General features: G+C 41.8%; 2 protein-coding genes and 1 long non-coding RNA gene across 5 annotated transcripts in view; 1 reads left to right on the top strand and 2 right to left on the bottom strand.

The window, feature by feature from the left end:
* The first annotated feature begins 881 nt into the window (after positions 1–881).
* The window catches only part of LOC119732232 (microtubule-associated protein futsch-like), a 79,516-nt gene continuing 55,524 nt past the window's right edge, over positions 882–24,873 (top strand). For 2 of the 3 annotated variants that reach the window (XM_038205673.1, XM_038205672.1), the window contains exon 1: positions 882–1,264. The gene's annotated coding sequence lies outside the window, so the exon portion shown is untranslated. The remainder of the gene's footprint in view (positions 1,265–24,873) is intronic. The other variant, XM_038205671.1, reaches the window with a different exon arrangement.
* Positions 14,195–21,050, bottom strand: LOC119731793. Its single transcript, XM_038205066.1, has 3 exons — positions 20,066–21,050; positions 14,967–19,832; positions 14,195–14,244 (listed from the first exon to the last, which is right to left on the bottom strand). Exons 1-2 carry the CDS (start codon positions 21,048–21,050, stop codon positions 15,601–15,603), a joined length of 5,217 nt encoding a protein of 1,738 aa, XP_038060994.1. The 3' UTR covers positions 14,195–14,244; positions 14,967–15,600.
* Positions 22,230–23,448, bottom strand: LOC119732233. The gene is made up of 2 exons (XR_005271527.1): positions 23,002–23,448; positions 22,230–22,279 (listed from the first exon to the last, which is right to left on the bottom strand). It is a non-coding gene; the product is annotated as an uncharacterized LOC119732233 (long non-coding RNA).

The following is a 24,873-nucleotide window of genomic DNA, read 5'->3' as shown; positions in this document are numbered from 1 at the left end:
AACGTCACTAACCTAATTCTTGCGGTAAACCAAAATGCGCCGGAGATAACAATCTTGCAACTTGAGATCCCTAGTTCAGTCTTTCAACCGCCAACCCAATGAAGTTAGCTTAATTAATGAAGTATAGTTTTAAAAAAATATATCATCATTTGTATTTTTTCCCCTTTTGAAGAAAACGTATTAACCAAAGCATACAATTAGCACTTTCATTACAAAAGAAGGAACACCCCTTCCCCCCCCCCCCTTTTAATTGTAATGGGTGAATTTGACCAGGTTTCTTTTCATTTTGTTGGTAGTTGAAATAATATATTTCAATCTCCGGCCGGACTCATGTCATGTGTAAGCCGCTCGAAGTTATATTTTGTTATAGAGAAGTTGATATAAAGTGGTTCTCCGTGCTATTTTCAAGTTCCACCTCGAAACATAGATTTTTTTTTTTTAATTGATATTTTCCTCAAAATATAAAAGTCATTCACTTTTGAATGAGACATCGAACGAAACAAATCCACCGACGTTTAGTTATTCAATGATTTATTCACAATCGAATTATTGGCCGCCAGACAACAATCGGCTCTAGTCTCGCAGGGTGGGTTCAGTTGTGCACAAAGTTAAAGTCCTTTTTTCAGGGGGTTGAAGACGCCCAAAATCGGAATAAGGTTATTTTTTGTGAAAAAAACCCAAACATACCAATTGAAAATTCGTTAGGAGAAAAAAAATCAATAGTTTGCATTCTTTATTACTTTCGGTCTCTGTGTGTCGTAAGTGCGCCCTCTTAATTACATCAAAGGCTGATATATGTAACATGGTACATACATACCATGTATGCATCTTGTTTTTGCACCCATTGCTAAAGCGCACGCAGTAGCGTACACGAAATACACGTTCCAATCCGTTTGATGATTGATTGGTAAACTCGCTTCCACTGCTCGAACTTTTTGGTTATCCGGAGCCGATGATCTTGTCACAGATCTTTTGCATCAACAAAAAGCCAATCTTACATGAATCCAGATCTGGACTATTTCTCACCATTACTTCCTAAGGAAGTCAAGATACCAAGTAGGAAGGTTCCAGAAGTTTAAAGTTCTGATTTTCAGCACAGATTGTCACCGAGTTTTGTGCAGCGGCGTGCGTGCTGGAGTTCCTTGGACTACGTGTTCGGTGAGGCTGCACTGTTGACTGTGATTTATCTACGGGATCAGAGCGGCATTCTTCGGGTAGGGTGCACCCCCTACGCGACGCTATCGCTACCCGGTTTCCGTATAGGGTGAGTATAGCTAGCTAGACAACACATGGCCAGTCGCTTTTCGCAAAAGGCATCATTGCAAACACGATTGTTGTGTATGAAATATCCGATTATGGTGACTCGAGGATATTATGATTTATTTGATGGATGCTTAAACGTAGTTGACTGTTTATGGTGTGCCACACAATCGATCGATGCACAAATTGTCAGACTTTTGATCTTGTTAGAAAAGTTGTTTATTTTAAACATTCATACTTTTCTACTTCGTTGCAAAAGTATTACTATTATGAATACAGAATAAGCAATAAAAAAAACATTCAAAAGCCTATGAATATGTAAGTTGTGAGCCTTCCTTAAATATGGTTTTATATTTTGATTGAAGATTGATTTGCTGTTATTATTACGCTAACTGTAAAGTGTAATGCAGTTTGCAAGTAAATTTTCAGCTAAGTAAATTTTCACATCGTAATAAAACAAAAACTCCCATCTCATACTTGTCAGTAGTTTGTACACGTGCACTGCAATGTGGAAACATTGTTAAAGAAACAAACCTTTCAGTGTTGTCTGGCAACTTTGTTGCATAAAATCAGCTGGTTTTACATTCTGATCACCTCCAGAGCTTCTGGGCTTAGTTGCTTTGCATTTTTGCCTTGTTGCCTATCAAAATCTCTTATTTGTCTGACCGTTCAGTAGCTGTCTGTTGCCACAAATGGAAGAACAGATCTGTTGTTTGCTTCTCATAGTGAATTCAGTTCGGAGCACTTGTTGGAGAAGTGTGACAGAATGTGCCTATCCCATACTGAAGAAGGAAGATGTAATTTTTTTCTTCAGTTTCTGTTTGTGTCGTTTTTTTTTTTTATAGCAATGTGGAACTATATCGTTGAACAAGACATTTTGTCGTCCCTATTTACTACGGATGACTTGAGATTTTGTAAAAGAAGTTAAGCTGTTTAGAGGCTGGCCAATGGATGCCGTAAGAGAGATTAAGATATTGATTTTTGTCCTTGTTTAGTCCTTGTCATAAATGAGACTTTAAGAGAGTCATTGTACAAGATTTTGTAAAGAAAAGTTGACTCTTTGGGAGACTGATATTTTGATTTTAATGGTGGATACTTACAATAGTCCTCCAAAACAGGACCAGAAATAGAGTTTGATTTTTTTTAAAATTAACTTGAAGTAGGGCCCATCGGTTCTAAATTGTACGTGGTGAGGTACACGTACACTGTATGTGTAGGGTAATGGCTAATCCGAGTGGAATGCTGGACCATAAATAAAAATGGAAGGATTTTAAGCACTTACTGGTCAGACAATGGCATTGGGTCCCAAACCACAACAATGGCTGTGTTGTACACATTTCTAAGCCCCCTGCAGTATAGCAATGAAGCGTAGCCCGCCTTGGAAGAAAAACCAACTTGAGAAAATGCAGACCGATTACCATCCAAATGGAGACTTGTGTTGGGCATTATATAGCACACTTGGCGTTCGCGACGGTGCTAATACGTTGGTGGATATAGAGGTATTACTGGTGCTTCCCTTAGTTAGAGTGACCCATACAGCTCGGGGTAGATCCCAGATTATGCAAGGAAACATACTGGATACCTGCAGCTTTCCGCTTTAAGGCGGTGTGCAATTTTCCAGTTAACGGGAAATAGTACGGTACTTAGTAAAATGGCTTAGCAAAAAGCAGTTGAGGGGGTGTCTACAGTCAGCATACACTATGCCAAGATTTTGTTGGCAACCTACTTTGTTCAGTAACATATCAGGTAAAATGCCTACTGGTCACATGTAAATAAGCCTGTAAATCTCCATTGATAATGTGAACAAAACTATGGGCATTTTTGGTTTTCCAGCTATATCAACATTTTCAACCCATGTTCCAAAAGGAGATGGTCCTAACTTGGATGGGCAAGCCTGTTCAGTTGACTGATTGACTGACTCCCCAACGACATATGTAACTTTAGGACTGACTGACTGAGTCACTGACTGATTGACTCCCCCGAGACTTTTGGGTCCAGCTAGGAAAACCTAGTCATGTTATGACTTTATGTCGCGAACTAACATACACTTTGGTGAACATTCCTCCCTTCCAATAAACCGGCAAAAAAGTGATGTTAACCTCGTCTTGTCGGGAAATTTGTGAGACTTGACTTGGCTTAGACGTGCATTTAATGGGAATGTGCCAGGCAAGATTGTATTCTAAGGAGGCCTTTTCGGGTGCAGTTACGCAGAAGGAATTGGTTTGACCTTAGTAAGGTTGAAGAGAGCTAGCCCTAATAGTTTCACTACCCAACCGGTCACGATGTTTTACTCGAACCGTGCGGTGTTTTGGGCTTATTCTTTTCACACAATGGTGCCGGTGAGGTTGACTTAACTTGCATTTAGCCCCGCGGTCATGAGGCGGTGACGGAATTTGTATTTTCCTTTTGTGAAATTTGAATAGAGTTATGCCCGGAAAGCCCTGCAATTTGGCGTTTTTGTGTTTAAATTTGTGCCGGTGCGCTGCAGATCATACCGGTTTTATGAGTCTTCGGCACGAATTGCTGAAAACTCCTGTAATGTTTAGGCCTACCGGTACTTGTAATAAAAACTTGATAAGCAGTAGTTTCGGTTAACCTCTGTTGGTTGTTTTAATAGAGTACATACTGTACACGTTTCATTTTTTTTCAAACAAATATCACAAGTGAACCTTGGGTTGTTTGATCTTTTGTTTAAGTATTCTTAAGTTAAAAAAAAGAACAAAGTGAAAACACCCACTCTACAATGCACTGCGCGTCATGTTCATGGTATAATGAATTTTCACTGCCCCATAAGGCCAAGTGAAAAATAAAATAGTTTCTAGCCTGAGCTTGTTGAATAATGAAGGAGGTGGCCCCTTTTTTCCCCCCAAAATGGCGGATTTTCCAAGATGGTGGATGGCTTCTTCCATTTTCTAGACTCTTTTGCTGACACAAAATTGGGTCCAAAGGAGCTGTCACCCTTTCTTTACGTACGGTAGCTACAATTTTGTTGGAAACAAATGAAGAGACGTATTGAAAAAAATTGAAAAATATATTTCAAATGTTTATGTTATGTAAAGAAATTTTAAAAAAGGGAGGCGGGTGGGAAAAAGGAAGCAGACGTGGACGAGAAACTGGTTTATTTATTTTACTTGGCCTAATAATCATGCATTTATTAAAATGTAACGGTAACAAATTAAGGCTTCCAACTTTTGTTTCACAAGTGCACAACTCGCATTCTTACAACTTGTGTAAGAACACCCTCAGCTTATTAACATATAACTGTCCTAAACCCACAGGAGATGCTGGTAGAATGTTATCTTACCGAGATTTTTGAGTGCGCAGCAGGTATGTGCGAATTGTGCCCTGCATAGGGATTGGGAACCGATTTCGGGAGATAATCCTCGCAAAGTGCCCCAAACAAAAAACAGTATTTGCTTGAGTAAAGGAGGCCTGGCCTTCATAATAATACCCCCAGTCCCCCTGTTTTGGGTTTATAAATAGTCCGGTCCCGGGCCAGATTTTGCCCCGCATCTATTTTCATGGTAAGCTTAAGCGCAAACACTTGAGTACTTCCACAATGATGGAAGTTTGTGCAAGTGTAGTGAAAGTGGAGTGTTGTTCATTTCAGATACCGGTAAATGCTCGAAGCAAAGCTGGAATTTTTTTGACAGCGGAGTGCGAAGGAATTTTTATTCTGGACAGCATTACATGTACCGGTATGTTGACAAAATGTCAAACCTACAGGGCGGTGTTCACATTTATAACTTCACACTGTCAATTTTTTGGGGGTGCAAAACTTTTTAGGCCAAGTCACATTAGCCGAAATGTCTGTGTCTGGACCCTGGTCAAACCTCAAAGTTTTGGAAACACTATCAGACTAGTATAGCCCTTTTCACACTAGACAAATCTCGGGGTGGATGTAGGGTTGACGCAGGGTTGAAAACATGCATCGTTTCAAAGAATTTCAACCCTGCGTCAACCCTGAGTCAACCCCGAGATTGATTTCTCCCAGTGTTGAACTCAACCCTGCTCCAGACTAGGGTTAAGATTTCAACCCGGGTTGAAATTCTTGCCAGGGTTCAAAACAGAAGTGACTGAGCATGATAAGCTTGATTTAAATGAAACAGGTGTGAAACAATGCGGGGATGAACGTGGGGTTGAAAAATAAAAATTCAACCCGGGGCAGCACTGGGTTCGCCCAGGGTTGAGTTCAACCCGGGTTGAGAGGCTGTAGTGTAAAAGGGCTTAGTTACAGGGGTCCAGCGCTTTACCTGGGTAAAATTCGTGCCTGATTGAGACCAAGGTTAAGAGGCTCTTACTGGGTAAACATTTCTCCAAATTTAGGGCTAATGCCTGATCAAAACAGACCTGTCAAAATTTGTGAAAGTGATTTGCCTGATCAACCTGTATTTGATGGACCCGGTTCCACTCACAAAAGCAACCTAGTGAATTTATCAAATCTCAATTTTTCGACCCCTGAGGTCCAGCACAAAGTTTTCGGATAGACATTAGTGTGAAGGAATGCAAAAGGTATTCAAAATTTTGAAAAGGTATTCAAAATTTGGAGATCACAAGTTCGAATCCCACTTACATAGTAAGTCAATACGCTCGTTTGAAAAAAATACAACAAGCAGAATGCTTGGTGTTTGTAAACACGCACACCTAGCTGAAGTCTGCATACACTAGTACTATAGTACTTGTAGCACAGAACCATTGAGTATCCTTCTCCACATCAATCACCAGTTTATTTGGCTGCATTTTTTTTACAGGTTTTCTTCCATGTTTAGAAGGCCTTCCCATTACCAGTAGTCAATTTCAGAGATCTCACAAAAGCTTTTCTTTAATAATGTGACCACTGCTTGTAATGAGAGCCCCAAAGAAAATTAGATTAAAATAGAAGACACTTGTCCCTTACCCCTACGTCACCTCCCCCCTCCCCTCACTCACAAATACCCCCAAAATAAGTGAAGAAGAAACCCACAGACTGCCCAGTGGGGCATATACCTGTAGTCATCACCCAGTTGTTAGATCGAGGATGGGCTATGCAGAGATAATCACGGCCGGCCAACAATAGTTTATTTAAAGAACAAACCCCATCGTCACCAAGATTAATTTTGTCAGAGAAAGCCCAAGAAAAAAAGGGAGTGGGGGGGGGGGGCTTTGAGTTAAAGAAGGTTCAATATGGGAAGAGGATTACGTGTCTAGGTTTTGCGAAGTGAGGAGTGTGTTGTTGTGATAAACATTGAAGGGTGATTCTTGTGTTATGTTGGGGTAAGGCATTTTGGGATGTTGGGACAAGCTGCGGCTACGAGGTGACTGAACTACCGACGGTCGTCCTTCAAAGTGAATCCAGAGTCTGATTTAAATGACAGTCACCGAAATGTGGCCATTCATGTGTGTGCACAGCATTTTGCTGCCTCGAGCGAGAAATGAAAAGAACAAAAAAGACAGAAGGGGGAGTCGGTACTTACGCAAGGTTGTTCGATGTTGTGATTCAACTTTCTGTCGAATGATTGAATGTAACGTACCTTTCTTTAAATTTGGGGTCCACTTTTTTTCCTGTCCTTGTCACGTCCGACATACATGTAGATGATTTTATAATTCCGATGCACTCCTTAATTCAGGTGTCCTCCAAGAGTGATTATGAATAGCAAACTACCTACCCAACAAGTGAAAAAAAATAAGTTGAAGTCATTCTTAATGATGTACACATTAAGTATGGCAAATATCAAGGTAACAAGGAAAGGAAAATATATTTTGGACACTAACCTTATAGAACGATTCAGACAGTGATCTGTACGATTTCTTGTAAAATTAAAGGACATTGTGGTTTTTACTGTTAAATAAGTCTATAAAAAATGCAGTTTACGGGCTGACTAAAATCTGAAAGTGGTTGATCGTTAGTATCAGAAAATATCTCGAAACTGATATTCGTTTTGAGTGTTAACTTGCCGTGTTCAAAACACATTTCTAGCAAGTTTTGAATAAATATCTTGCATTGAAAATACAAAAATCAACAGTTGTTGTTCCATAACGGTGTAAAAACGTGAGAGGCACAATGGAAATGAAATTGAGTTGATATTAGCTCTGACCTAAATACACACGCTGCTTGTCAAAGCAAAAAATCTGGCACATACCGGTCCATGTCAGTATTTGTTGACTTTCGGAGGTAGAAGTAGGGTACGTTTACAATACAGTCTATTTTAATTTAAACACACATGTGTACATACATGTATTTGTAAATAAGACTTAGTACCTGTGTGATTTTCTTTATGTTACTCAGGTTTAAAAATGCCAAGATAAAAACAGGTTAGCATGATCGTTTATCTTTAAATGTTTTTATGCCACTAGACTTTTGAAGGACATTACAAATATTTGGGTGCTGTTCTTTCCGTGGGGCCTAGATTGGAAATGAGAACAAGTACGACATTTCAAATGGACTTTGGCTAATTGGAAACATATGAACTTGGTCATATAATAGTGCTATAATTAACCTTCCCTCTTTGGCTGGCATATTCAACAAGGCCAACCCAGCAGTCAAAATCAATCAAGTGACTATTCGCTTTTTTCACACTCCGCCATTGGGCATGCAGAGCCTCGATCTGGCAACTTTACACAATAAAAATAGCCGGTTCAGTGATCTAAACCCCGACACGGGAATCACTGAACCGGCTATATTTATTGTGTAAATTTGCCAGATCGAGGCTCTGCATGCCCATGGCGGAAGTGTGAAAAGAGCGAATTTTTATTGAGTGCTCCCTTCTCACATAAAGCAGGATTGACTGGCTGTGATTGTCATGAAACTTGATAGGCCTACAGCTATGATTTGGCTGTAGGAGATTGATAAGCCAGCTGTGCCTACCAGTTACCAGCTTTTGTCTGTTGATGGAGTATGACTAGTAACTGTTGTGCTTAGATAGAAAGATGATCTGACAGTTGGTGACTAGCCTGCCTGGTGACTGCTCTATGTTCCGACACCCCTATGTTCCGACAACCTAGATTGTGTTACTCCCGGTTAGGGTTAGGGTTAGGAATAGGAATATGTGCAGTCGGAACATAGGGGTGTCGGAACATAAAGGTGTAACCACCTGCCTAAAAGGCATGGAATTGGGGAAGTGGAATACATTTTTGGCATCACACAGACTGACGGAACCACAATTCATTCCATGTGAAATTTTAAAACAAAGTTTAACAAACAAACTATTAAACAGTATGTTTTCACCAAAAACATCATGCACAAAGTCAAAAGAAACTATTTTCATTAAACACTCTTTGAAATTGTTTTGAGTTTGAAATTGTTTTGAGTTTGAAATTGTTTTGAGTAACACTTTTTTTTTTTTAAAGTGAACAGGAAAGTTCGTAAAAAATTTTGTTTTGAGAATTTACAAAACAAGCCCAAAATTTTAGTATTCTAGATTTCAGTATTTAATAATCATCTTTAAAAAAGACAGTTTAAATTGTCTGATAAATTTGTTACACTTTATAAATGCAAAAAAAAAAAGTTGTGTGGTTACACGTTTATGCCATACAGATATGCGAGCATGCTTTAATAGTTTCCGTACTTTATAAATTTCTTAAACGTTCTATTGTGAATTCTTTGTTGTGGTTGACCAACATGCGTGGTGGTATGTTGAAGCACCCATCATAGTGATATATCAACAGGGAATTTGACAACCACAAATTAGATTACCGGCAAGGTCAAGGCTTTCTCCGCACCACTCACCGTCAAAGAGCTTTCCCAGAAAGTTGACATAACTCTGCAATGATATGAAGGATAATGGACAGTTTGTGATGCCCACTGGTCGGTGTGTTTTTGTGAAGGTAAAGATTTGCGGTGGTAGGTACCGGGAACACATTGGGGTTTTGTGTGACATGAGCTGTGATTTTTTAACGTGTCGGTATTGATAACGTTTATTGGTTTTGTTGGTCTCTTCATATATCACACACTTCCTGTATCATATAACAGTACAATTGTCTGTGCAAGTCCTATGTAGACCCATCCTTACATGTACATTTGGAGTTTGGCACAATTACATGTATTAGAGAACATCCAGTGTACACAATGTATGTGTGCATGGTGTGTAGTACTTTGTAAGACAGTGAGTGGAATGGACATTTACGCAATGGACGACAGCCCATTTAAGTGTCTTATATACAGGTATGTACGTGCGTTTTTCTTTGGTGTATTTTCATTTTCTGTCCGTGGCATCAGATTTTCAGAAACTTTAGAATTTTCACCAGTGTACTGTGTGTATTATTTTCTTGTCACTACCGGTACTACATGTATCTACTTGCTCTGTGGCTTTTGCATGTTCTTTCGCCAAAACCTAGAACATATTATTTGAAGTGCAGAATGTGGCAAGTACGTTTTTGTGCCAAGTCGAATGCAAAGTGAATAATAAAATTGAACATTTAAAATTTGTGCCAAGTCGAATGCATAGTGAATAATAAAATTGAACGTGTAAAATTTGATTCATTGATATTATGAAAAAATAGCCCCAAAATATTGCATTTTCTCCAATTTGGTCAGTTATCATGTGCTCTATGTTATAATGTATACATTGTATCATATGACACAAGTTTTGCAGGTTTCCACAATGCAGCGAAAAGTTTTTAAAAATAATTGTTCGTGTGAAAATGTAAAATGGACATGAAATTTGACTTGGAAAAAAAATCTTCAACAATTTCATCTGAAAATTTTTTTTCAAGAACCCTGCTACTTTGAATTAGCGGGCAAGTCTTCTTCAGGGGTGGGGATGGGTTATGACACGCATTATAATCCCGCTGAGTCAGATGCACGTGTTTCTGTCATCGTTAAAACAGCGCTTTTTATTGTATTGGGCTTGTGTCACCCTCTACTCCGCCCTCCACGCCAGTGGTATGTTTGCACAGTGCCAAGTGCCTCATTGTGCTCACACAAAAATCCTCCAGATTGCCCCGTGTGTTTGTTTTTCAAACATGTTATCAGCGCTTGTCTGTTCATATTGACTTTTGCTATTATAACGATGATGTACATGATGGAATGCTGTACGAGATTTGTAGCATGCACACCTTAAAAAACTGGCAAGTTAATTCCATGAAGAATTCCTAAAACCACGTTGGGTGGTTTCGGGCAATACTAGGTTGACTTATGTGCTACGTATATATATGTACATGATTTGGTTGAATTGCAAAAGTTTTGGCTTTCGTATTCCGGGAATGTCGCTGTTTTTTTGAGAATTATTGTTACTGCCCTTTGAGTTGAATACATGTAGTCAGGTTTTGAGAATTTGTGTTATGAAGTTTTCGTGTTGACTGTTTGAGTTTTGAGGTGATAGTTTGAGTTTTCAGTTTTACAAGCTCAAAAAGTCTTTGCAAGTTTCAAAAACTCAGCTCAAAACCAATTTTAAAACTCGCAAGGAAAACAAAGCTTTTTTGGGTGGTGCGTTGTTTAAATTTCTAAAGCTTTTTGAGCAAGAAAAATTCACCTTACTGAGATCTAAACAAACATTCTCAGAAATAAAAATAAAGTTTCGGGAAATCGGAATCCAGTCAGAAAGCTTTACAAAAATCCTTTTTGAAGTTGCTTACTTCGAAAAATAGCATAAAATACCTTGTGGTATGGCTTTGTGCATATCTCCCTTCACTTGCTAAATGAATTGTTAAAAAAAATGCGGTTAAAATACCATTAAAATGGTCTCTGACAACTTTGCACGTTACCATAATGCTTGGCTGCCCATTTTCATCATGTATGTATGAATGCCTTCCTAAATGTCATTTTCTTCACAACCGATTACCAGAATAAGATCCCAGGCGCGCAGAGTTCAGGAAACATGTTTTCCAAAGCACCCAAAATTTGACCCATTTGTGCCGCACATTGCACAAGTTTTGCAATCTTCACGGCATGCTGCGTACAAAGCATTCACAAGTCCTGGCGGTAATCCGCAAAAAAAAGCAAATCCTTTCAGTGTACATCCTTTAAAAAAAAAAACCTTTCCTGCGGGCAAAACTCAAAATTCCACACTCTTTTCAGTCCGTCACTTCCCCTCGAATGATGATGACAACAAACTCCATGCCACAGCCGAAAAACCGTTCCACTCTTTTTTCTGTCTTTGCAGTTTCCCCGGTAACCCAGTAACGGTCACACAATGAATCGTGCTTCCACCAGCAATTTTTGTTTGCCCGGTGTCCTTGCTTGACCTCTTCCTATTTTGTTTCACAGCTAGTTGTTTTTCTTTCAGTTTTTGTTTCTCCCCCTACAACACCCTAGTGCTGGAAATGCGATTATATGGAGAAAAAAAACCCCACAGATATGACATATTTGGCATTCCTACCTTTGTTGTCACCTGTTGAAGTCAACTTGATGGTATCCGACGAATAAACAGATCTTGAGAGGAAATTTTTATACTGCCCTCTTTTTTTTTCATTCAGTACGAACAACAAAATATCTGCATTGTGTAGAGGTACATGTCTGATCTGAGTGCCACGGGCTATTGAACTTTTCTTTGTGAACTTGAACCAAAGTAGATTATCATAACAAAGCCGCAGTTTGTTATGCTCAGTTGCATCCGATCCGATTAAAATTTTAAGTAGTTTCCAAGTAATAAAAAAAGACCTGAAGTTTATTGCCTTCATAACATCACAGTGGTGGACTGATGAATCATGCAGGTTTTGGTCAGCATTAAAAAAAAATTGGCGATATTTGCCTCAACCAGAAAAAAAAGAAGCAAACCGAGATGAAGTAAAAAGTAATCCGTCACGAGCAAATATGGCTGATCAGGCTGGTGTTTGTCTCCGGTTTCCTTGGCATGAAACGACTGAGAATATTTTATAATCCCCCTGGATGGGATGCCAGTCCATCACAGGTTACTCCCCAGCTAATGCAGGTATCCATTTGTACTCCTGGGTGGAGAGAGGCAAATGAGGGTGATGTGGCTCGCCCAAGGACACAACATATGACCAGCAGCTGGATTCGAGCCCCTGACTCTCTGATCACTAGTCACGAACCCTAGGCCGCACTCCCTGAACAAGGTGAACAAGTTGCTAAAAGTGTTTTGCATCTATACATTGGCAGTACAAAATGGAGTTTCCAAAATAGTGGACAGGGTGTTCAAAAGATACCCAGACAACTTTCTGGCAAAAGTTCATTAATCAGATTCAGTTTGGAAATCTTTTGGGGGGGGGGGCTGGATGGTAGTGGTCGTGACTCGTTGAGACTGAATCTTGCTGAGCACACAATCTTTTGTGGTACCCACTTCAAAATAGGACTCAAAGACCAAAAACTATTTCTTTCAAATGAATAAAAGTGGCGAAACGTCCATTTTTGTTAATCTCACTACATTGAAGTTAAAGGCATAGGATCATTTGCATTTATCCCCAGAGTAACCCATAAAATTCATATCAGAAAGCTTACTGAATTTAAAGAATGTACTGGTACTAAAAGCCCTGTGAAATTATTCCAACTGGTTTGCTATCATTTCGAAGAAATCAGGAAATGTAGGTGATTTCCAACGATCAGTAAACTGACAGATTTTTTTTGAAAATATAGGTTGCTATAGACGAAATCATGTTTCTTGGTCAAAAGGTTGTGGGTGCTTATTCACTGGTTTCTCGAAAATTGTAATATCAACAGAGCTGAAACTTCAACAGGTAATAGGTTTTGGACATTCTTCTTAGTTGGATTTTGAGTGGTGCTATTATTTGAAATGAGCAAAATGCATGAAACGCAAATGATCATATGCCTCTTTTTTTACAGTGCCTTTTCCCTCGAGAGCAGTTCCTGGAAGAAAGGAAATTGTTCTGCCTAAAATATGTAACACTTAATTTCACGCCATGTGGTGATATCCCAGCGTCATATTTTAGCCAATAAAATACAGAAGACTTTATTGATTCGAAAGACCAGCCTTTATAAGTAACAACATTTCTGCGCCACAACAAAGTTCACAATTTCCCACCATGATTTGTTAAAAAAACTTCAAAGTGTGTTTAGTTTGCACCCGAGTAACGAGTAAATAACTGCAATCCTTTCTTGGGAAAATTACCCCTGCAATTACTGCTGTGGCTGGATGAACAAGACGTAGCTCCCCAGTCCCCCAGCCCTACCAATCAGGCCCAGTATTCACCCCCTTCCTCCATTCAGTTGTAGGCCAATTACCTGGGCAATTTTCTTCTGCTTCGGGAAGGTTTGTACTTTCCCTCAAAAACCTGGGAAAAAAAGATTTTGAAGACGTATTATCCCTGCCACCCTCAACACTCACTGGTCATTATAGTAGGTGTTATGACTGCGTGGTATTTACTGCTACCCATAATTGCCTGAAGTTGCGCCATAGGCTGATGATCTAACAGCTTTAAAGGGGCATGATCATCATCGCAGCATTCAATTTCTTAACCAGAATTCGGAACTTGTCCTTCGGAAAACCTGCCAGAAAAAGTAAAGAAAAAAGAGATACAAAGTGTGGCTTTACCATAAGATTTGAAATCCATCTTGATTTTTCTTTGAGAATGGGACTCGTTTTCATTAAATACATGAAAAGCAGCTCTAACCAACTTGTTAAAAGTAGTCCAAAAGGCGTCAGCTTAATGACAGTAATTGCTTCGATTCCTCGAAATGCAAGATTTTATGTGTCCGAACGTGTCACCTCAGGCAATGGCTCCATAGTTAGGGGTAACCTTAGCGGAGACAAATTATCACCAGCACTTGTCACTTTTGAATAAAAAGTGATATAGTGAGAGGCAGATAGATTTATAGGGAGCATTCATTACTAACATTCATTGACTAGTGAGTAGTGGGTGTTATAGAAGATCCTGAATAAGGAGTCAAAAAGCTTGGGGTTAAATTTTTTCAAACAGTTGTGAGGGGCAGTTCTCTTGCGGGGACTTCAGGGAAGGGGGGCTCTGGTCTGGTTCTGGAGTAAGGGAAGAGGGGGGCACGCAGGTTCTTTGTTGGAGTGAGTGCTCACACCGAAACTGGATCTCCCTTGCTCTGATTGTTTATTCAAACTGAATCGGCCCAGGTGGGGCCACCTGTAAAGATCGGGCAGGCACTCATAAGTTTCATTTCAAAATACAAACAATGTACATGTGTAACTCATGAAATAATAAGCGTACATGTATTAAAAAGATGTACACACATTACCCAGTTAATTACCAAGAGTGAAAAGCCTATATGCAAGTATGGTGACCGCATCGAGCACCCAAGGATGGAATCACAAACAGACAGGCCGGCCCTGCGCACTGACTGACCAACACTCGCACACACTATCACACACCGCAAGCACCCACATCCGTCCCTAAAATGCACAATATGATCACCAACTTACATGAACTTTCCAAAACTATATGACAGTGACAGTTGTAAGCATTTCTATAAACTGGTCTCCAGACAATTAAGTGCCCAATAATGCAATATAGGCCTACGTCCAAATAAAATCACTCTTAAACCACAAACTACTGTAAGTTACATATCACAATACATGTACTGCTCACGCACGCGCACTGCACATGGTCACACTGTGTGTGCCATCAGTGCAAACATGGGTTGCTAACCCTCGTGCATTTGGTCACAGTGCTCCCTAAATCTTACAGCAAAAATCTCTCCAAAAACTTCATTACATTCTCCAAAACTACCACCATATTAATCTATAATAATTTGCTGATACAATAAAGGGCACATAAGTAATAATCATCTGGATTTTTGGTGAAATAATTGCATTCAAAAATGACCTAAAAAAGTACAATACATTTACCTGTAAAGATCGGGCAGGCACTGCCTAGCCTAGGCCTTGCCGCGACCGCATGGTTTGGGAGCTGTGAATTAACAACGTGCAGTTCACGTCAAGTGAACAATCCACAAAAGTGATCTAAAGCCAAACCTATGATGACAAATAATTTGATAATACACATTTCTAATCAAGATAAGCATAATTCTTCTTTAAAATCTAAACATAATGTTCATTTTCCTTGACTAAGAAATATTCACAAAATACAAGTTCAAAATCACAGCTCCATAAATCAATACCATTTTTGGCTCCACTAGAAAAATCAATACTTTGTATAGCCTTGTCTCGAGTCACACTGAGTAGACTTCCCTCAAGTCACATGAATAAATAACAAAGTAAATGCAAGGTTTGTAGTGAATAAACAATCAGAGAAAGGGGTCATTATAGAGGAACAAGAAATACAATCAACACAACCATTACAACTCTTCCACGCCTAGTCATCATCGTCCTCGATGATGGGGATCTGAACAGAAGGGTCAGTAACCAAAGGCCAGAGAACCTGGATCAAACAGTGGACCACTAAGCTCTCCTTGGGGATGCACAGCATCAATAATCGAACAAGAGAAAATGCGAAAACGCTTTCCAACATAGCAACAAATTACTAAAAACGATCTGGCAACACTCCTCGTGTGCTCCGAACAGGATACCGCCTGGGCAGAGCTGCAGAAGTAGACCCATTCTGGGCAGTATCTACTGCTGAAGGTTCGGGACTCTCCTCTGGTACCGCCTCTTCCTCCTCTTTGACCTGTGGTTGGGGTCGATCAGACTCATCGGAGGAAGGAGCATTTTCCACACCGATTGGCAGCTGACCTGGCTTGATGGTAGTAGCACGGGGACGGAGCATATAGGCCCTGGGGCAGGACGAAGAGTCGGTCTCAGAATCACTTGCTCTGTCTGATGACGACTCAACAGGTCGGTTTTCCGGGAGCCAAGGACAGTGTTTGAGCGCTGTTCTGTGTACGACTCTTTCTTGACCAAGGTGGCTCCGCACCACATACACTGGGCGATCTGGGAATGGCCGTTTGATTACCAGGTGTGGTTCGTCGAGCCAATGATCTGCAATCTTGGATCGGCCTCTGAGTCCATGTTGGCGCACCAGAACATAATGGCCCACTTCGAGTGGTTTCTCAAAACTGTGGCGAGCTTGTCGGGCCTGTCGAGCTGCCGCTGCAAGTTCAGTGTTGCGACTTGCAATTCTCCGAGCTTCCTTTAGGACCTTCTGGTGTCTTGAGACATAAGATCCAAGGGTTCTACCACTCTTGGGGGAGGCTTCCACGCCTAAGACCAAGCCATGTGGAAAACGGCCATTTCTACCGAACATCAAGAAAAATGGCTCCACCCCTGTAGTGGAATTCTTAGAATTGTTGTAGGCATATACGAGCGCAGGCAGATACTCTGGCCACTTTTTCTTCTTCTTCTCAGGCAGGGCAGCAAGCATGTTGTGTAAGGTTCTGTTGAACCTCTCACACTGTCCATTTCCGGCAGGGTGGTACGGGGTAGTGTGACTCCGTTGAATACCATACAAATTACAAAGCTCACGGACGACGTTGGACTCAAAGTTCCTGCCCTGGTCTGAGTGGAGGCGGAGGGGACAGCCAAAAGGAAGAAATACATGTTGTACCAGAGCTCGTGCAACAGAGGGGGCCCGCTGGTCCTTTGTTGGTATGGCCCACACATACTTTGTGTGGACATCAGTCACGACAAGTACATTCTCGAAACCACCATCCAATGCCTCAAGGGTTGTAAAATCCATGGCAACAACCTCCATCGGGGCCGATGCAGATAGGGTGGCGAATGGGGGTCTTGTCTGACGTACAGGGGGTTTGCTTACAGCACAACGCCGACACTTGGAACACCATTCTTTCACGGCCTTATACATGTTGTGCCAATGGAATCTTGTCCAGAGAAGGTGAAATGTGCGCTTTGACCCAAAGTGGCCAGACTCATCGTGGAACCTGCGGAGGGCTTCATCACGAAGACTGGTAGGAAGCAGCAGCTGAAAGCAAGGTTGCTTATTGGACGGAGATATCACCTTTCGGTACAGACAGCTGTCTCGGACAAAGAGCCGATCCCAATTTCTCAGCAGCTGGAGAACATCACGAGGACAACCCATTCGCTCCTGCCTGTCTGGCTTCTGTCCCCTTGCAACAAACTTCATGACTTTCCCCAGGGTAGGGTCTTCTTGTTGTAAATTGTGTAGTTGCATGAGAGTGTATCCTGGTAAACAGCTGATGCCGCCAATACGACAGGCTTCAATGTGGTGACACAAAGCCGGTGGCAGAAATGCACCAGAGGTGTAGCCTGTGAGACAAGCTGAAATGCAACTTGACAACATCACCATGGGTTCGACTGGCTCACATAGGTTCTGGTTCTCCTGATCAACGTTAGCTTCATTTTGGGAATTACATCGCCGTGAGAGGGCATCAGGTGCCTGGTTGCATTTGCCTGGTCGGTAGACAAGCTCATACTCGAATGAGCTGAGTTGCTGGACCCACCGCATTTCGGTGCATCCCAAATTGGCCTTGTCCAGAAACAGCAACGGGTGATGGTCGGTCACGATGCAACACTTGTTACCCAGGAGATAGTCTTTGAAGACCTCGGTCACCGCCCATTTAATGGCCAACAACTCCAACTTGAAAGCGCTGTAACGACCACTTCGTTCAGCTGCCTTCAGTGTGCGCGAAGCGTAGGCCACAACATGAAGTCGAGCATCATCATCCTCCTGGAAGAGAATGGCTCCCAAGCCGGTGCCGCTGGCATCTGTCTCAACCCGAAACGGTCTAGAGAAGTTGGCATATGAAAGAATCGGGGCTTTGGTTAGCCGATCAATGAGCGACCTGAAGGCAGCCTGGCCAGAAGACCCTAGTTCGATCTCATCTCTGGTTGGCCTATTCTTCTTCTTCTTTGTTGCTCGGTCACCCTTCAAGTGCTGAAAAAGTGGCTCTGCAATGGAGGCGTAACCCTCAATGAAACGCCGGAAAAATCCAGTGAAACCAAGAAACGCCCGTACATCCCTCACAGTCTTAGGCTCCGGCCAATCAACAACAACTTCTATCTTCTCCGGGTCCACTGCTACTCCCTTGCTCGAGACCAGATGTCCCAAGTAGCGCACCTCTTGCTGAAGAAGGTGGCACTTTGCCGGCTTGAGTTTAAGCCCCTGTTCCCGAAGCCTGGTGAAAACCCTGTCAAGGTGCGCCAAATGCGAGTCAAAATCGGAGGAGTAAACAATGATGTCGTCAAGATAGATTAGGACATTGTCAAAGCACTGGTCCCCAAGGCACCTCTGCATGAGACGTTGGAATGTAGCCGGAGCATTTGATAAGCCAAAGGGCATCCTCGTATACTCAAATAGGCCGAAAGGAACAGTGAAGGCAGTTTTCTCGATGTCATCTGGATGCATGGCGACTTGGTAGTAACCACTGGTGAGGTCCAGAACAGTGAAAAACTTGGCCCCACCTAGGGCCTGTAGGGACTCCTCGATCCTAGGGAGCGGGAATGAGTCCCGATGAGTGAGTCGATTAAGTTGCCGATAGTCAACGCATAGCCGGATACTGGCATCCTTCTTTTGAACAATAACCACAGGAGATGCCCATGGGCTTGAGCTCTCCCGGATAACCTGCTTCTTGAGTAGGTCCTGAATGTGTTCACGTACTGCTCTGTATTGTGAGGGTGGTAGAGGTCGGTGCCGTTGTCGAATGGGATGTGCAGACCCGGTGCTAATGCGATGCGTAATTTTATCCGCAAAACCGAAGTCTTGGTCATTACACGAAAAAGCGTTCTCATGCTTTCTCAGGAGAGATGCCACCTTTGCTTTCTGTTCATCTTCCAGGACCGCCACATCGACATCTACTGCTAAAGGCATTGAGCTTGGCTGCACTTCGACAGCTACCGTCTCCTGTTTGATCTCCACTTTTGAGTTTTCCTTTTCTTTGTGGCCATCCTTACACGACACAGAATACCCCAGGTAGAGCTTTCCCAGTGAGGTTGACGATGGTATTACGACCTCAGCGTCTGTTTCGTTGTACAAGACAACAGGAAACCTCCCACTGTCTACTTTCACCAGGCATGGTGGGGTAATGACACCCGATGGTAGACCTCCATCACTGGTTGGCTCCAGAACGGCCTCATATGCCTCGTCAGCTGGGCCTGTCCGACTTCTGGCTTCAACCACCACTCCCTGGCGGGCAGAAAGCACCAAGGGCTGTCCACATAACCGTGCCTGTCCCACTTGTCCATCCTCTGCACCAAATGTCAACCGCCGATTAACCGTCTGCATTGCCTTCTGCCAAACTGGATCTGGAGTTGGCCATGGAATCCTTTTCAGTCGGGAATGTTGTTGGGTAGACATGAGCCCCTCCCAGCAACCCTGGAGAACATTCATACCTAGAATACCATACACACTCCCGCTTTTCCAAGCATTTAGTGAAGAGTACCTCTCACAGATTACAAGCACCACCCGAGATGGGATGACCAGTCCGACGGCTTCAACATCTGTTTCAAAACACCCAATGTAGGGGATAGAAGAACCATTAGCAGACACAAGTGTGAACGGTTCCGGTATGGCTTGAAGTTTGAAGCCCACAGGTTCGAGACACTGACGGAAGAATCGTTCCCCCACAGTGGTGACTTGGGATCCTGGATCCAACAGACAAGTCACTTTAACTTTCGAAAATAAAACATCAACAGCAAAACATTCTCCAACAGCCTTCTGCATAAATTCTGGAGTAGTCTCTCCAGTTGAGCCTACATTAATCTCCACGGTACGGCTCCCTACAGCGGAGGATTGCGGTTTAACGCCTCTGTGTGGGATGGTGCTGCCATCTGCTGTTCTTCCTTGGGCATAAATGGGTGAGGATTAGGACCAAAGCTCTGGGGATATGGTGGCATCATGTACTGCTGCGTGTGGTGGGTTGGCATCTGATTCTGGGCAGGCGACTCCACGTAGTTTGGCATTGGCTGGCGGGAGTAAGTGTTATCGCTCCTCCACTGGTAGGCCGATCTTCGATCACTTCTACAAAAGCGAGCTATGTGGCCGTGCCTGCCACAGTTAAAACATCCTCGCCCACGGGGGTAGGTTGGCGGATTTGCGGATGTCATCGGGGCTTGGCCAGAGGATGGTTGCGTCAATTGACGAACTGCATCAACAACTTCGTTGGCAACCGCTCGAAGTGCTGACGTTTGGATAGCCGCACTGTACACGTCGCTGGGTTTGCTTCGGGATTCCTCTCGCCCTTGCCGCTTGATGGCGTACTCCCTCAGCTCACGGAACGTCTCGATGGTACCCCGTTCGTACAGATCCCGACAGGAATTGCGAAGGTACAAGTCATCAATTCCCTCGATGAATTGTTCAGCAAGAGTTGAGTCGGGCTTAGAGTACAGCTTAGCATCCATTCGGGTGAGACGCAAGAAGCGCTTCTCAAGATCAACCGCGTAGTCTCGGATAGGCTCCCCTGGATTCTGTCTTCTTTCAAGGAACAGCCGTTGCAATTCACCCACGGGTAGCTTATCACGGTAAGATTCTCGCAGAAACGTCATGATCTCCCCAATCGTCTTTCGTTCAGCTAGGAGAGCCTTCACCTCTGCTTTCGGGCCACCTCGGAGGTAATCCAGAAGAAATGCTCCTTGCTGATCCTCTGGAACTGAATACCGCTTGAAAGCATTCTCCATGTTCGTGATGAATTCCCTCACCTCGCCTACTTTGCCTTCGAATGTTGACATCTTCCTTTCAGGCGCCATCACCAACTGGGTCTGGGGTTTAAGAAGCAGCTTCATAAGCTGAGACTGGATGTCGAGGATCGCCTTTTCATTTGTAGGAGGGGTAGTTGGCTCCGGAAGGAGAACCGAATAGAGGCGCTCACTCCACCCATCAGCCGGTGGTTTGATAATACCCTGTTGAGCCGGCACCACCACTTTGCAGTCGTCTTCGGAGTAAAGAAGTCCTCTAGCAGTAGGATACTGGGCTTGTAGGACTGCCAGGTTGAGGGAGCCAGCATCATCCAAAGGGAACCGATTTACATGCCCAGTCCCTTGCACCTTGACGTAGGAGGCCATAATAGTTGGGAAGGGGAAAAATACTGCAAAATATGCAATTCTCTACAATGAAAAATGTAGAACGATTGACTGAATGGTAGTTTGCAGAAAAATACAAATCACAATTAGTGCAAAAGTCTGTGTCAATTTCCACAACAATGGTATACACACACAAATGTGGAAAACTATGTCAACACCTTTAAAATAACCTGCAGAACAAGTTGTATCAATGTCTTAAAATTTGCAAGATCTTAAAATTTGCAAAATGCAAGTAAAGTTTTGTTTCTCCTTGTCAATCTTAACAGACAGGGCAACTTTTACAGCAATACGGGTAACACTTGAAATAATTGATATCCAACTTCAATAAACACCTTTTTTTTTTTATACTGCAATAAACACCGAAAAATGTTGTGTCTGTGTCTTACAATTTGCAAAATTCAAATAAACTTTCCTTATCTTTCAATCCCAATAAGCAGACTGAACACCCTTATGAGATGCAAAATGGGCAGTACACAAGCAATCGACACAAAACCAAGCTAACACACTTAGCTAACTTTTCTCTCGTAAATATGATGTGCAACTCTAAAGTTAGGTAAACACAATAACAAACAATTTTAGCAGTCAGCCAATATAGAAAACTTGGGCGTACACAACACCTGTAGGTCTGTGTATTTTGGCAGTTAATACACAAAATTATTAATACTTGAATCACACTGGATGTGCACTGTGCACCTTAATTCAAAACTAAACCAGCAAACTTAACACTCAGTGATAAAGAACACTTGGGATTACACAGCAATTGTAGGCCTGTGTAATTTGGCAGTTACTTACACAAAATTATTAACACTTGAATTACACAGTCACCTTATGTATGATCAATTAACGATTCGTTAAGCTGTTTGATTGTTACTCCATACAGAAAACAATAACTCACTCAGATCAGTGAATATAACTATTACAACAAAAATACTAATACTTGAGTCGCGATGACACGTAGACCGGGGATCCAGCAGCTCTCCTCAGTCTTATCAGGTGCTCAGCATGGGCTCAACTCCATCCCATCCTGCCGACTACGCTTGTGAGGGGCAGTTCTCTTGCGGGGACTTCAGGGAAGGGGGGCTCTGGTCTGGTTCTGGAGTAAGGGAAGAGGGGGGCACGCAGGTTCTTTGTTGGAGTGAGTGCTCACACCGAAACTGGATCTCCCTTGCTCTGATTGTTTATTCAAACTGAATCGGCCCAGGTGGGGCCACCTGTAAAGATCGGGCAGGCACTCATAAGTTTCATTTCAAAATACAAACAATGTACATGTGTAACTCATGAAATAATAAGCGTACATGTATTAAAAAGATGTACACACATTACCCAGTTAATTACCAAGAGTGAAAAGCCTATATGCAAGTATGGTGACCGCATCGAGCACCCAAGGATGGAATCACAAACAGACAGGCCGGCCCTGCGCACTGACTGACCAACACTCGCACACACTATCACACACCGCAAGCACCCACATCCGTCCCTAAAATGCACAATATGATCACCAACTTACATGAACTTTCCAAAACTATATGACAGTGACAGTTGTAAGCATTTCTATAAACTGGTCTCCAGACAATTAAGTGCCCAATAATGCAATATAGGCCTACGTCCAAATAAAATCACTCTTAAACCACAAACTACTGTAAGTTACATATCACAATACATGTACTGCTCACGCACGCGCACTGCACATGGTCACACTGTGTGTGCCATCAGTGCAAACATGGGTTGCTAACCCTCGTGCATTTGGTCACAGTGCTCCCTAAATCTTACAGCAAAAATCTCTCCAAAAACTTCATTACATTCTCCAAAACTACCACCATATTAATCTATAATAATTTGCTGATACAATAAAGGGCACATAAGTAATAATCATCTGGATTTTTGGTGAAATAATTGCATTCAAAAATGACCTAAAAAAGTACAATACATTTACCTGTAAAGATCGGGCAGGCACTGCCTAGCCTAGGCCTTGCCGCGACCGCATGGTTTGGGAGCTGTGAATTAACAACGTGCAGTTCACGTCAAGTGAACAATCCACAAAAGTGATCTAAAGCCAAACCTATGATGACAAATAATTTGATAATACACATTTCTAATCAAGATAAGCATAATTCTTCTTTAAAATCTAAACATAATGTTCATTTTCCTTGACTAAGAAATATTCACAAAATACAAGTTCAAAATCACAGCTCCATAAATCAATACCATTTTTGGCTCCACTAGAAAAATCAATACTTTGTATAGCCTTGTCTCGAGTCACACTGAGTAGACTTCCCTCAAGTCACATGAATAAATAACAAAGTAAATGCAAGGTTTGTAGTGAATAAACAATCAGAGAAAGGGGTCATTATAGAGGAACAAGAAATACAATCAACACAACCATTACACAGTGAACGGCGAAAGACCTGAATTGCTATTAAAACTGATTTTTTGTGTGTGTTAAGCTGGAAAACAAAAAGTAAAAAGAACAATTATCCTGTATTTCAGTTTTCTGGAATAAGAAGCTCTGTTTTTATTTTTTTTATAAGCTTAGTGACTATTTTGAGTTTGGTGGTCAACGGCTCTGTACTTGTAATGCTAGGTTCACACATTCCCGATTTTTAAGCCAAATCACCAGGAATAGCAATTCTTAAGTAAATCGGGGATGGTTCTTGGCTGCCTCGGGATGATTCTGTTTCTTTGGTGAAAGATCAGGAAGCACCCCGACAAATTTGAACATGTTCAAAATTGTTGGGGCAATTCAGGAACCAATTTCAATTCTTGGTTTAGTCTTTTTGTATTCAGAACTAATTTGGGGATGTGTGAACCTAGCATTAGCAGTAGGTATGTGTCCAAGTCCCTTTCAAGCAAGCCTGTGACTTTCATTGTCTTTGGTTTTTGTTCCGTTTCTTTGGCGTTGAAAAGTGTCTGTTAATTTTTTTTTCAACAACTGAACATGGAGGTTTTGCTAGAGTTACATTAAACTAAGCATGCTTAGAAAATATATCATGCATTCATGAATTGTATGCTTAAACGTAAATCACTGTTTCGTACATTTTGTTTTCTGGGAAAGCTGGAAAGGAAATGAGATGCAGAAATGTCACCAGATACCCCCAAAAAATACCCGTTCATACTTTGTGGTATCTCAAATTCCAAGGAAACAAAACTAAAACACAATGGGTATGATCATAAAAGTACAGTCTTAATTTTGCCGTGTTTCTTTGAAAGAGTAAAACATCCGAGGAATGTGGTTTTATTATGATATAGCGATATGCTTTTGATATCATCTGTATCATTGAGATGAAAAAACTTCCATCATTCTTTGAAATTTCTCAGACATTGAATACCCAAGGTATTTGTGTTTCTGTAAATTATGATTATCTTCATTGTTTTATAGTTTTGGATGTGGTATTTTCCTACATTATGTGTAGTGGGGTAGATAGGGGAGACATTTGGAGGAATTGTGCCTTCGATGATACAAGCATGGCATTCGGCACACAGTCATAGTGTTTCTTAAGAAAGATAAGGGCCAGCACAGATTTCTCCTTTGAAAAAATCTAGGTAGAATAACAACCAATTTTTTAAAAGTGTCAAAAAGGCTGCCGTTACTTGTTATTTTACCCTATAATTTTTCAAAGGACAAATCTGTGTTCACTGGTTTGTTCGTTGGTTCATTCATTCATTTGTTCGTCTGTGTGTTCACTTGGTTGTTTGTCTTTAGTGCGGAGTCTGGTCATCTTGCCCTTGGGTCAGGTTTTGCTTGTCATTTTTATCCTTTCTCCCAATCCCATTTTGAGCTAAGCTCGGACTGAGTGTACAGTGCTCA

This window comes from Patiria miniata, unplaced genomic scaffold (genome assembly GCF_015706575.1).
Source record: "Patiria miniata isolate m_02_andy unplaced genomic scaffold, ASM1570657v1 HiC_scaffold_24, whole genome shotgun sequence".
Taxonomy (NCBI): domain Eukaryota; kingdom Metazoa; phylum Echinodermata; class Asteroidea; order Valvatida; family Asterinidae; genus Patiria; species Patiria miniata.
Note: the sequence above shows the minus strand (reverse complement) of the source record. Positions and strands in the feature narration are given on the sequence as shown.

What these genes read in the sequence shown, in the direction of transcription:
- LOC119731793 (XM_038205066.1), bottom strand. Translation starts at nt 21,050, where the DNA reads ATGGCCTCCTACGTCAAGGTGCAAGGGACTGGGCATGTAAATCGGTTC. An exon ending in AAATCCGCCAACCTACCCCC is followed by an intron (nt 19,833 to 20,065) that starts GTGGGCGAGGAT and finishes TTTATGCCCAAG; the next exon opens with GAAGAACAGCAGATGGCAGC.